Genomic DNA, 13758 nt, shown 5'->3' on the forward strand with positions numbered 1-13758 from the left:
GTCGGGTATATAAAATGTCACCATATAGGTCTTCAGCTAAGCCTCGGGACATGCACAAAGGCAAGAAAACTGAGACAAAAGTACAAATGAATGAAAACAAGTAGCAAAGTATGTCATCTTGCCATATTCTCATCACTACAGTTTAAAGCAAATGTGGCATTAAGCATTTGCATAAGTTCATTGATTCATTTTCCTTTAGCTTAGTCTCTTTATTCATTAGGGGTCACCACAGCGGAATGAACCACCAACTTATCCAGCATATGTTTTAAACAGCGGATGCCCTTCCAGCTGCAACCCAGTAGAGGGAAACATTTGCATAAGTTATAAACAATAATGCAAACTTACAAATATAAGCTGAATTATCCGTAATTGCTATGAACATGCAGGATTTGTCTCAATTAGGTCTTCCAAGCAAGTTAAAAATGTTGATTGGAAGACACGCATGAGGGAACACAACAGGAGTAATCTAGAGCGAGTGCATTTGATCGTTTGCATTTAAAGCCACAGGCACAAAAAGAGCTGGGTTTTCCTCTGACCCCCAAAATGAAATATTCTGCAAGGTTTATGATCTGATTTTGAGCTGAAACCCCAGACCCATTCTGGAAACATTAAAGACTTACTTTACATCCTGTAAAAAAGGTTCATAATAGGAACCCTTTAAAGGGATAGTTAACGCAGAAATGAAAATAGCCTCACCATTTACTCTCCCTCGTGTGGCTTTAAATCTTTGAGTTTCTTGATTCTGCTGAACACAAAAGAAGATATTGTGAAAAAATGCTGGCTTACTTTGTGTTCCAGAAGAAAGGAAATATTTAAAAGACGCAGAGTAAATGGTGAGGTCATTTTAATTTTTGGGTGAAACATCCATTTCATGCTTGTCGCTTTGTGCCTTCATACTAAAGTTCACTTTTCTTTTTTCTTTTTTAGACCTGATAGTGCTGAAAGAAGAGACTCAATGCAATAAAATGGAAGAGCAACACCAAGAAATAACAGCTGATGAAAAACCCACACTGACTGAAAAGACTTCATCACTCGGAAGACCTCGGAAATCCAAAACTGAGTGTAATTTTAGCAGTAAACAGCGTAGAAAGAGTTTAATTCAAAAGCGTAACCTTGGTGTTCACAGGAGAGTTCACACTAGGGAGAAACCTTACACTTGCGAACAGTGTGGAAAGAGCTTTGGTAAAAAGAGAAGCTTAAAGACCCACATGAGAATTCACACTGGAGAGAGGCCGTACACATGTCAACAGTGTGGAAAGAGTTTTAAGCAAATTGGCACCCTTAAAGGCCACATGAGAATTCACACTGGAGAGAGGCCGTACACATGCCAACAATGTGGAAAGAGTTTTAAGCAAAGTGCCACACTTAAAGGCCACATGAGAAGTCACACTGGAGATAGGCCGTACACATGCCAACAGTGTGGACAAAGCTTCTATTATGCAGGAAACTTTGCAGCGCACAAGAGGATTCACACTGGAGAAAAGCCCTACACATGCCAACAGTGTGGAAAGAGTTTTAAGCAAAGTGGCACCCTTAAAGGCCACATGAGAATTCACAATGAAGGAAAAACTCAGTGTGGGAAAAGTTTTGCTCAAAAACAAAAGCTTGACACCCACATGACGATCCACACTGGAGAGAAACCTTACACATGCACAGAGTGTGGTAAAAGTTTCACATGTAAAAGCTCACTCATTAACCACATGAAAACTCACACCAGAGAGAAGCTGTTTGCATGTAATCAGTGTGGAAAGAGCTTCACATGTAAAGCTAACCTCATGAACCACATGGATGGTCACTCTGGAATCATAGTGTTCATATGTGATCAGTGTGGAAAGAGTCTCACACGCAAAGACTACATTAAGCAACACATGAAGACTCACTCAAGAGAGGATCGTTTTAGATGCAGTGAGTGTGGAAAGAGCTTTAAACAAAAAATAAACCTTAGTGCTCACATGAAGCTTCACAATGCAGAGCAGAGTCCTCAACATTGAGACCTTCACACAAACACGAGTATATTCAAAACGGCAGCATTTTCATGTAGTTTGGCTGTTCATTGACATGAAGTTTATTTATAAACTACTTTCGAGAGGATCACATGCTTATTATTGTTCACGACTGGTCCAGCATTGGCTAACACCATTCACCAATCAGATGATTCCTGACTCCCTATAAAGGACAAGAGATTCTTACCTCTGCTATCTTCGTCGTTATCTTTAAGACTCACTAAAAGCCTGTTCAGACTACACAATGCCTTTTGTCAGTTACGACAGATGAGATTTGTTTCAGATTATAAGATTTTGACTTGATCAAATATTGATGTGTTGTGGGTAACAAATGAAGACTTTGGTTTTAAAACACTACACATTTATTTTGATGGACTAATCTCAGAAAAGAAACAAGTTTTCTTCATGAAGACAATTAAACTTAAAAGAAGAAATTAAACTTTCAATAGACAACTGCTCGCCTTTAAATATACGTTCATGTGAAAACTCCAACATTACTACAAATAAATCATTTTATGGGAAACCCTGTGTCGCCATTGTGAATGAGAACATCAGTGATTTGTTTGCTTATGTAACAGAGTTATTTTGGTAATATTATTTTCACTCAAAATCCTTTTTTCTATTGAGTATAACTTTAATTTACTTCATTTGATATTATTATATATATTATTTTATCGTTTTGAGTTCATGCTTGTATGTGACTTTCAGGACCTGTTCAAGTGTACTGTCACTTTAAGAGTGTATACTCGTTTGTGTGCGCGCTCATCGCTCTCTCAGTTCACTTCCTTCTGAGCTGAGAGAAGGTTGTCTCGTGGTTAATGGAGACATTAAACGGTAATATTATTGACGGTTGATTGTATATTTTAAATCTAAAATGTTTGTTGCTTCGCTAAACATACTCTGTGATGTGGAAATATGAAACTGTGGTTCTAAATGGTTGTGATTGAGATCGTTTGCATTTGTGAGTGAGATTAGCACATATTAGCATGCTTTAATTACTCCTCGTGTGCCAACAGGTTGTTTAATGAAGATCATAATCACAGAATGCATGTTTTCAACACATTTTCTATTTGTGCAGGTATGTTTTTGTATTGTTGGTAGTTTTTGTGATTTCATGTCATTAATATTAATTTAGTCTTATGTTAAGCAGATTAGTTTAATACATGTTCTTTCAAGAAATCGCTATCGCAGTTCACTTCCTTCTGAGCTGAGAGAAGGTTGTCTCGTGGTTAATGGAGACATTAAACGGTTGTTTAATGAAGATCATAATCACAGAATGCATGTTTTCAACACATTTTCTATTTGTGCAGAAAATAAAGACAGTGCCAAGCGGTAAGAGGTTTGGAGTCCTTTATTGAAAAACAACAACACAACGCAGGACGGATTCCACTCCTGTGGGACCCGTTACAATGGTGCCGTGACCTTTTAAGGATCCATCTGAAGACCGACGTCTGCTCGCTCGCCGTGGAAGCTGCATGGACTGGTTTTAGGTACTTTTCAAAGACAAAAGGACTATTTTATATAAAGTGAGGTGGACTATATACATTTTTTTTCTCTCACAGAAGACATTTTCGAACTGAATTCGGACTTTTGAAATATACATTTGCTGACTGGTTACTGTTATTGATTGCCATTGTTCAGTACAATATTTCAGTTCATTTATTGATTTAAATTTGAAGATAATTAATTGGTACAATACAGCAATATGGCAGAAGGCGTTAATAGCTTTGCTGAAGAGATGAAGGACAATGAGGTGTTTGACCAAAGTATCCAGTTTGGTAGGGGAAGGGGTTTTTTCAGAATACCTTCTGAACCTAGGATGCCAGGGCCTACTAGCAGAGCATTTGATACACCTGTTCTGACTTCTACAAGATATGTTGATCGTGCCATGCCATCTCCGATTAACCAAAATCCAGATTTGAGTTCACTCATCAGTGAAATAGCTGAAAAATTAGGACAGTCTATTACTGCTCAGCTACGTTCTGATAACAGTACAAACCGTAGTAATTCTGAACAGCCAGCTGAGATGACACTGTCTAATGTCAAACTAGTGATGCAGTCAGATGTAAAAGAGCCACCAATATTTAGGGGCGATGGTTCAGATAAACTAACTGTACAAGAGTGGGAAAATATTATGTCCCTGTATCTGAGAAAACGTGCTATTCCGATTGATGAGCAGTCACAAGAAATATTGGATAGGCTAATGGGGAAAGCAGGTGATGTAGTGAAAATTAAATTGTGTAATAACACATCTGCTGACTGCACCAGTAAACCTCGCTTGATCTTTGACATTTTAAAACAGCATTTCAGCACCATCTCCTATTCTAGTATGCCCCTAGCCGATTTTTACAATACTTTACCGATGCCATCTGAAGATGCAATGGAGTATTGGATCAGGCTGAACAAGACAATGGATGTTGCCAAGGAATGCCTGGAGAGACAAGGTCGGCGCGTTTGTGATCCAAGTCATGAAATCAGCATGATGTTTATTAAGCATTGCCCAGATAAGTCTCTTTCTAATGTCTTCAAATTCAAATCAGCAGAGAAATGGTCAGCTGGTGAGATACAGGAGAGACTTGATGAACATATGCAAGAGAGGAAAGCTAGGACTTTCACTAATTTACGCAGTTTGAATATAACTGAACATAGAGCTTGCACTCAGAGTCCTGATGTTGTTGAGACAGTTGCTTCTAACTCTCCTTTGTCCATTCCACCTTCTCCTATGGTGCAGTCTGGCAGTGACAGTGCTTGCATGAAAAGTCTAGTGAGTCTATTGGACCGTCTTGTCACTCAACAGACCCAATTCCAAGTTAGCCCACATCATCAAGCTACAACATTTCAGACTTACCGCAAACCATGCAGGGTTTGTAGATCTTTGGATCATTCAACGGTGTCACATTGTAGACAGGATAACAGATGTCTGAAGTGTTTAACTCCTGGACACTGGAAAAAGGACTGCCCTCAGCGAGCTGATTGTAACCAGCATCAATTGGAAAGTGGGGCTGGCAGACCACCTAACCAGTTAAACTATTGAACCCGCATTATGGAAGGGGTGATGTGGGTATGGATACTAAATACCTTCATGAAGAATGCGATCTTGCCCAGCTCTATGAGAAAAACTGTAATAGTGCTCCTAGAGGGACCAAGATAGTTGTACAATCTAGTCAGAAAGTCGAAGCCTTCAGTAGCCTTTTCTATGTTCCTGTTCGTGTCAATGGCCACGTTATTCTTAACGGAATGATTGATTCCGGTTCTATGGCTTGCACAATCAGTAAACATGCTGTGGAGAAAATTAGTTCTGCAGGCATTTTGCCTGAAAAAAAGCATTCAGAAGAAAAGATTGTCTTGATCGGCTGTGGAGGTCAGCAAACCCAGCCTGATGGTTTCTATGATTTGGAGATCCAGTTCTTTGACACTCGGTGTGTTGCACCTTGCTTGGTCGTGCCTGGCCAGCGTGATGATCTTATTCTGGGCTCTAATATCATTAAACACTTAATTCATGAGCTGAAGAACAACAATGATTATTGGGACATTGCTTCTAGACCTGACAATAAGTTTGATGAAGACGTTCAGCAGTTCTTGTCAATGTTTACGGGTGTTGAGCGTTGGAAAGGAGAAACTGTTCCTGACAAAATAGGCACTGTCAAACTCACTCAAGCGGTGGTACTTTTACCAAAGCATGAACATTTGGTCTGGGGCCGTTTGCCATCTAATGTGCCCATGTCGCCAGGCAGCACAGTGATCGTTGAGCCGACCAATTCAAAAGCTATGCCTCGAGACATTCTAGTTGGTCGTCTTGTTGTACCACTTTGGGGTGACAGGTGGGTGCCTATGACAGTTATGAATCCGACAAATAAAGTGATCACATTGAAGAGGAACAGCAAAATGGCTGATGTGTTTCCGTGTATTGCATCTGAAGATTTTGAGATTTTTCAGGGACTGCACATTACTCTAGTGGAAAACAAGTCAGATGATTCATGTAATTCCTGTGCAGCTGACCACATTGATAAAAATCTGCTGAACCTGGGTCTTGAGGAAATTGACGTCAACTGGAGTCAGATAAGTGATGATTGTAAATCTCAACTTACCCAGTTACTAGCTGATTACCAAGACATCTTCTCCAAGCATCCATTGGACTGTGGTGAAGCCACTGGATATGTGCACCGAATACGACTGACGGATAATCGACCCTTTCGATTGCCTTATAGGCGAGTACCTCCTGCCCACTATGAAAAATTAAGGCAAGTTCTCACTGACATGGAAGAAAAAGGTATCATCAGGAAGTCTTCAAGTGAGTACGCATCACCATTAGTGATGGTGTGGAAAAAGGATGGTGGATTGCGTATTTGCACAGACTTCAGGTGGTTAAATGCCAGAACTATGAAAGACGCACACCCCTTGCCTCACCAGGCTGACTGCCTGGCTGCGCTTGGAGGAAACTGCTTCTTCAGCACTATGGACCTCACGTCAGGGTTTTATAATATTCCAATGAGTGAGGAGGACAAAAAATATACGGCTTTTACTACACCGCTAGGCCTTCATGAATATAATCGAATGCCTCAGGGGCTTTGTAATAGTCCAGCCTCCTTCATGAGAATGATGCTTGGGATCTTCGGAGACTTGAACTTTTCAAAGCTTCTATGTTACCTTGATGATCTCCTTGTTTTTGCACCATCTGAAAGTGAGGCTCTGTCCAGACTGCGTACAGTGTTTGATAGACTGAGGGAGAACAATCTGAAACTTTCACCTAAAAAATGTCATCTACTTCAAAGTCAAGTAAGATTCCTTGGCCATATCATTGACAGTGGAGGTGTGTCAGTTGATCCAGCAAAAGTGGAGGTCATCACAAGGATGACTGCTCATGATCTGATGGATAATGATGGCTGCACACCGTCTGTCAAAAGGATTAAGTCTTTTCTTGGCATGGTATTTTATTACCAACACTTTATTCCAAACTGCTCATCTATCTCTAAACCTCTTTTCGGCCTTACAGCTGGACAGAAAAGAAGAGGAAAATTGTCTAAGGAAAGGAAGTTTCAAGGCACTTACCGTAAACTTACCCCTGCAGATTGGACTACAGAGTGTCAGGTCGCTTTTGACAAACTTAAGACTGCTTTACTGGAGTGTGTCATGCTTGCACATCCTGACTTCAATGAGCCCTTCATTCTTTCTGTTGATGCTTCATTGGACGGGCTAGGGGCTGTATTGTCCCAAGTGCCAAAAGGTGAACTACAAGCCAGACCCATTGCTTTTGCAAGCAAGACCCTCAGTACATCGCAGCGCAGATATCCTGCTCATAGACTAGAATTTATGGCTCTAAAGTGGAGTGTATGTGAGAAGTTCAGCCATTGGCTGAAAGGCCACAAATTTACCATCTGGACGGATAATAACCCTCTCACATATATTCTGACTAAGCCAAAACTTGATGCTTATGAGTTGAGATGGGTTTCCAAACTGGCGGCATACACTTTTGACCTGAAACATTTGCCCGGAAAAGCTAATGTTGTGGCGGACACCTTGAGTCGCGACCCTTTTGTTGAGCCAATTGGACGGAGACTGTTGAATGAGCCGTATTCTTACTTGATGCAGGAGGCCAGTGGGATAGGCGAAGATTCCGTTCACGATGTTTTCAGGGTCAGTAGCCATATTCAGCCAAATCAGCCCATGGAGTGTCTTTCGCAAAGTGTTGACTACAACGTGGATGAAGTCAAAGCTCTTTGTCAGTCACACTGCAGTTGGACAGACGGAGCAGAGTCAAGAGCCCTTCATTTAGTCCATCATGTTCAGATGATATCGGGTTGTCAGGAGACTTTACCAGTGCACTCTGCCCAGGAGCTCAAGGACAGTCAACAGGAAGATCTGACTATATCCAAGGTGTTGTCATTCTTGATTAGACAGAGACGTCCATCAAGAAGAGAAAGGCATGGTGCAAGTGCTCAAGTAATAAGACTGTTGAAGCAGTGGAGTAAGTTGGAAGTTAGAGATGATGTGTTATATAGAGTGACGAAAGACCCTTTGACTAAAAGGAAAAGATTACAGTATGTACTGCCTGATAGTCTGAGGAACAAAGCTCTGTCTGGTATCCATGATCTCGCAGGCCATCAAGGGCAGGACCGTACTATTTCACTTGCAAGACAACGCTTTTATTGGCCTGATATGGAAAAGAATATCAGAGAATATGTTCAATGCTGTCGAAGGTGTGTCCTTGCAAAGTCACCAGAACCTGCTGCTCGTGCCCCTTTGGAGAATATCAAGAGCACAGCCCCGATGGAGTTGGTGTGCATAGATTTTTGGTCAGCAGAAAATAGCAAACAATGTTCGGTGGATGTCCTCGTAGTTACTGACCACTTCACCAAGCTTGCTCATGCATTCCCTTGCGCTAATCAAACAGCAAAGCAAGTTGCAAAAAAGCTTTGGGACAATGTGTTTTGCATCTACGGGTTTCCAGAACGCATACACTCTGACCAGGGCACATATTTTGAGAGTAATCTCATAGCAGAGCTTCTTCGTCTAGCTGGTGTCGCAAAATCTCACACAACAGCTTACCACCCAATGGGCAATGGTGGCACGGAGCGCTTCAACAGAACCTTGGGTAATTTGCTTCGATCGCTCCCTTTAAAAGAGAAATGTCAATGGCCACAACAGATCCAAACTCTCACATTTGCTTACAATGCAACTATTCACGAAACTACAGGTTATGCACCTTTCTTTTTGATGTTTGGCCGCATACCCAGACTTCCGGTTGACATCATGTTCAATCAAGTACTCGATAACCCCGACATTGCTGATTACGACTCTTATGTCAAGTCTTTACTGTGCTGCTTGAAAAATGCTATGGATATCGCTCAAAAGCATTCCTCTGTCGAGCAAAGACATCAGGCTAATCAGTACAACAAGCGTGTTAGAGGAACTCACTTGTCGGTGGGGGATAGAGTATTGGTGGCTAATAAATCAGAAAGAGGCAAAAGGAAGTTGGCCGACAAATGGGAAGACGGAGTGTTTACTGTTGTTGAAGTGAATCCTGACATTCATGTTTATAGGATAAGGGATGCATCAGGCCGCACTAAAGTTGTGCATAGGAATCTTTTACTGGAAGTGAATTTCTTGCCAATTGTTGGAATTGATAAAGAGCAAAGTACCAGTGAAAATAATCAGCCACTGATCATTGTGGAGTCTGATCAGAATGGAGCAGATCAGGACTCAAGCGAAGACTTGTCTGCTGTTTCGTTCACTGAGAGCTCAATTCAATCTTCCTCTGACTATCCTTACCCACTTCCTGTTTGTGAATCAGACTGCAACCCTGTGGTTCATGTGACTTTACCTGTAGATTTAGAAAACTCTCATGATTTGGATGAGGTAGACACAGTGGATGCAGATATCCATCAATCTCCTGGTGCTGCCAATGAGTTGCCTACAAATGAGAAACATGAACAAGATTCAAATGAAATTGCACAATACTTACCTGGCTCTCCTGACTTACTGTGCAGTGATCCATCGTTGAGAGGTGCTGAAAATGCTGATCTTGTCAAGCCTGTTAGAACGAGAGTTGGAAGGATAGTTAAATCTGTAAACAGATTGATTGAATCTATGGTGCAGATGCCAGTTTCAAAAGTTCAAGTTGTTTAAATTGAGAATTCATTTTGAAGTCTTAGTAATTTAATAGTACTGACATTGTTTGTGACAAGTCAAGTTTAATAGAGCCAAGTGCTGTGTGGTGTATTAGGCATCACATTAACTTATAGGGAATTTGAGACTTGATCAACCTCTTGTTTTCCTTAACCTTGAAATTGAGGTAACTTTTATGTTGGTTTCGTGAATTAGATTTGTGAGTCACTTGTGCTAGTATCGTGTTCACTGGGAATGTCTTTTTGGTACATTGAAAGATTTTGATGAAAATAAGGAGGGGTGAATGTAACAGAGTTATTTTGGTAATATTATTTTCACTCAAAATCCTTTTTTCTATTGAGTATAACTTTAATTTACTTCATTTGATATTATTATATATATTATTTTATCGTTTTGAGTTCATGCTTGTATGTGACTTTCAGGACCTGTTCAAGTGTACTGTCACTTTAAGAGTGTATACTCGTTTGTGTGCGCGCTCATCGCTCTCTCAGTTCACTTCCTTCTGAGCTGAGAGAAGGTTGTCTCGTGGTTAATGGAGACATTAAACGGTAATATTATTGACGGTTGATTGTATATTTTAAATCTAAAATGTTTGTTGCTTCGCTAAACATACTCTGTGATGTGGAAATATGAAACTGTGGTTCTAAATGGTTGTGATTGAGATCGTTTGCATTTGTGAGTGAGATTAGCACATATTAGCATGCTGTAATTACTCCTCGTGTGCCAACAGGTTGTTTAATGAAGATCATAATCACAGAATGCATGTTTTCAACACATTTTCTATTTGTGCAGGTATGTTTTTGTATTGTTGGTAGTTTTTGTGATTTCATGTCATTAATATTAATTTAGTCTTATGTTAAGCAGATTAGTTTAATACATGTTCTTTCAAGAAATCGCTATCGCAGTTCACTTCCTTCTGAGCTGAGAGAAGGTTGTCTCGTGGTTAATGGAGACATTAAACGGTTGTTTAATGAAGATCATAATCACAGAATGCATGTTTTCAACACATTTTCTATTTGTGCAGAAAATAAAGACAGTGCCAAGCGGTAAGAGGTTTGGAGTCCTTTATTGAAAAACAACAACACAACGCAGGACGGATTCCACTCCTGTGGGACCCGTTACACTTACATGCTAATTTCAGTACTCAAATGCAAATCTAAATGTATTTACGTGCATTTTTTTAGTTTTTTAAGTGATAAAACAAAAAAATTTCATCTTATTAAAAAAAAAATATCAGGCAAAATATTCCCATAATTCTGATAAGTAGCCCAAACTGTGAACAAATGTAGATTTGAACTACTGCGCACATGTCCACGCAGATCCACTGATGAGCGTTTACACAAGCCACAGTCAAAACAAATGCAGAATCAAAACTTTTACAAATCCTGAATCAATATTGGAGTTAGTTTTGCACGCTGGAGGAAGGAAGACAGCATGGCTGAAGTATTACTGTTAGACAGGTAATGTTATGTTTAAAAATCTTTCAGTCATGCAGAGCTGATGTAGACTGGGTTGTTATGAATGGGTTATATGCACAGAAGTGTTGTTCAGCCACTGAAATCTTCTGACGAACAAGTTATGTGACTATTTACAGTTTATAAGGGACCTTTTACAGCATCGATAATTCATTCATTCATTTTCTTGTCGGTTTATTCCCTTTATTAATCCGGGGTCGCCACAGCGGAATGAACCGCCAACTTATCCAGCAAGTTTTTACGCAGCGGATGCCCTTGCAGCCGCAACCCATCTCTGGGAAACATCCTCACACACATTCACACACACACTCATACACTACGGACAATTTAGCTCACCCAATTCACCTTTACCACATGTCTTTGGACTGTGGGAGAAACCGGAGCACCTGGAGGAAAAATGCAAACTCCACACAGAAACGCCAACTGAGCCGAGGTTCGAGCCAGCGACCTTCTTGCTGTGTGGCAACAGCACTACATACTGCTCCACTGTCTTACCTCCTATCATTTAAAAATTTTTTGCTCCCTTCTGTACTCCTTTCTCTTTTCTGCTCTGATCTGGATGTCCTAAAACAGGTATATGTTTTATTATCCAACATTATTGAAACATTTGATAGATCAGTGAGTTATAAAACAGGTTCATTACTTGAAATGTTGTGTAAAGCTGTTGTGCTTCACTATATTTTGAGTGTGTTTTAGGATTATTTATTTATTTAATAAAACATTGAGTTGATAACCCATTTGAATGTCTTTATTATAGAGGTACATTTTACCTTCTCTGAAACAGTAATCGTTATTAAGTAAATTATATGAATAAACTATGATTTAAATATATATTTTTTTACAGAATAAGTAGCTGTTGAATATAAATGTAAGATATTTTTTTTACCTAATTTATGTAAGTATTTAATAACTTTTTACTTCAGATAGTTAATACTTAAAATATGGGATTAAATCTACCCAACCAAAGTCTGTGAAAATTGTTACCTCAGATTTATTGCGTGAATTCTATAGATAAGTTTTTACAGTGAGGGTTGAGACAATTTAAGGTTTGTTTCCTGTTTTTCTGCTTGCAGATTATTTGTAAAAAGTGCAGGCCCTTACAAAAATAGCCTACAGGAATCCTGCAGAATTTTTTTTTCTTTTTTTCTGCAGGAACCTGCTGGTATCCGGTAGGAATTATAAAATCCTGCAGGACAAATTTACAATATGTGCAGACAATTCCTACAGGTTTTAGAATCATGCAGTACTTTTTACAGGAATCCTGAAGAATATTTTTTTCCCTACAGGAAAGCTGCTGTCCTGCAGGAATTATAAAGTCCTGTAGGACACATTGACGATATGTGCAGGAATTTCTTACAGGCTTTACAATGGATCCAAGCAAGTGACAAATCCTGCAGGACTTGCATTAGTTATTTGTTGTGATTGGAATGACAGAAAGAAATTCTGTCACTTGTTGTTGATAGCAATACAATATGAGTTCTAACAGATAAGCAATACAACAAACAAGCAAAAAATAAGAAAATAAATGCATAAATAAAGTTAAGTATACGAATAGATTAAGAAACAGCACTCAATCTGGCTGTCAACAGAACTGGTCATGTGGCTGTTTTCACCAATTTCAGGTAAGATTAGTCCCTAAAAGCACTGAAATATTACATACAAATGTTCCCAACTCTTTTCTTACTGGTAATTAACATATTTCTTTCAAATATTTATTTTATACAGATGGTTAGCACCTTAGCATAGGTAACGCTAGCGTTAGGCTAAAGTAGTGAGCTCGTGTTTATAAAAGTTTTGGCTTTTAATTACATCTTTATGTGTAGATGAAAGTTTTTTGTCAATGTTTAATTGGATTCTATGCCTGCTTAAGACAAACTATACATGTTTTTTAGGGTCCCCCCCCTCTCTCTCCGTTGGTAAAGCGCTGTCAACAAATATTTTCCTCCATATCAAATAATGCACAGCGCATCGGCCTACGGCAGCTGGATTAGTCCAAAGTCCAAATTAGTCCTTTTTGCGATTGGGCCTGTTTTAGTACAAATCATATTCTCACCACAAACAAACCACTCCAGGGTTTGTTTGAAACCGTACTGAGACCACCTCTTCAAGCAGGTCTCGATCAAGTGACACTGAGGGCCCTAACATACACCTGGCGCAATAAGGCGCAAGACGTGTTTGCCTCAATGTGTTGCTATTTTCAGACCAGCGCAACCATAATTTTCCCGTTTTGCATCACTTTGTTTAAATAGCAAATAAAAAAAAATTAAATACAAAGTGAACTTATTTGTAAAATATTGGTCTTTGTGCTTTGTTTCAGGAAGCAGAAAGACAACTGGACGAAAGAGAAATTGACTAAGAGTTGCACACAAACAGAAACAGCATATAAAAATTTAATTGTTTGACAAATGCTTTGTTTTCTGCCAATAAAGCCAACTTTAATAACATTTTATTGATTAAGCTCTCTCTGTCTCTAACATTCAGAACAAAAAATAACATTCTAAGTCGGTTCCCTGAACATTTTAAAAACGTTATGGGAATGTAGTGTATAGAGGCCTAGAGGGATATATTAGCGGTCCCCTAAACGTCCTGAGAACATCCTGAATGTTCTGTGAAGGTCCCCAAAATAACATCCCCCACACCTTTAAAGAATGACC

General features: G+C 39.5%; 2 protein-coding genes across 5 annotated transcripts in view; one reads left to right on the forward strand and one right to left on the reverse strand.

Annotated features, from left to right (window-relative positions):
• Positions 1-3339, forward strand: part of LOC137487288 (uncharacterized) — a 371338-nt gene extending 367999 nt beyond the window's left edge. Inside the window, exons 3-4 of one of the 2 annotated variants that reach the window (XR_012402586.1) lie at positions 928-2837; positions 3020-3339. Coding sequence is in view for 1 of the 2 variants with exons in the window: in XM_073948710.1 (XP_073804811.1) it covers positions 928-1991 (1064 nt within the window). In the remaining variant the exon portion in view is untranslated. Of the gene's footprint in view, positions 1-927; positions 2838-3019 lie in introns of those variants that run through there. The other variant, XM_073948710.1, reaches the window with a different exon arrangement.
• Positions 1-13758, reverse strand: part of znf1069 (zinc finger protein 1069) — a 616019-nt gene that overhangs the window by 309041 nt on the left and 293220 nt on the right. The gene's annotated exons all lie outside the window — the stretch shown is intronic.

This window comes from Danio rerio, chromosome 4 (genome assembly GCF_049306965.1).
Source record: "Danio rerio strain Tuebingen ecotype United States chromosome 4, GRCz12tu, whole genome shotgun sequence".
Taxonomy (NCBI): domain Eukaryota; kingdom Metazoa; phylum Chordata; class Actinopteri; order Cypriniformes; family Danionidae; genus Danio; species Danio rerio.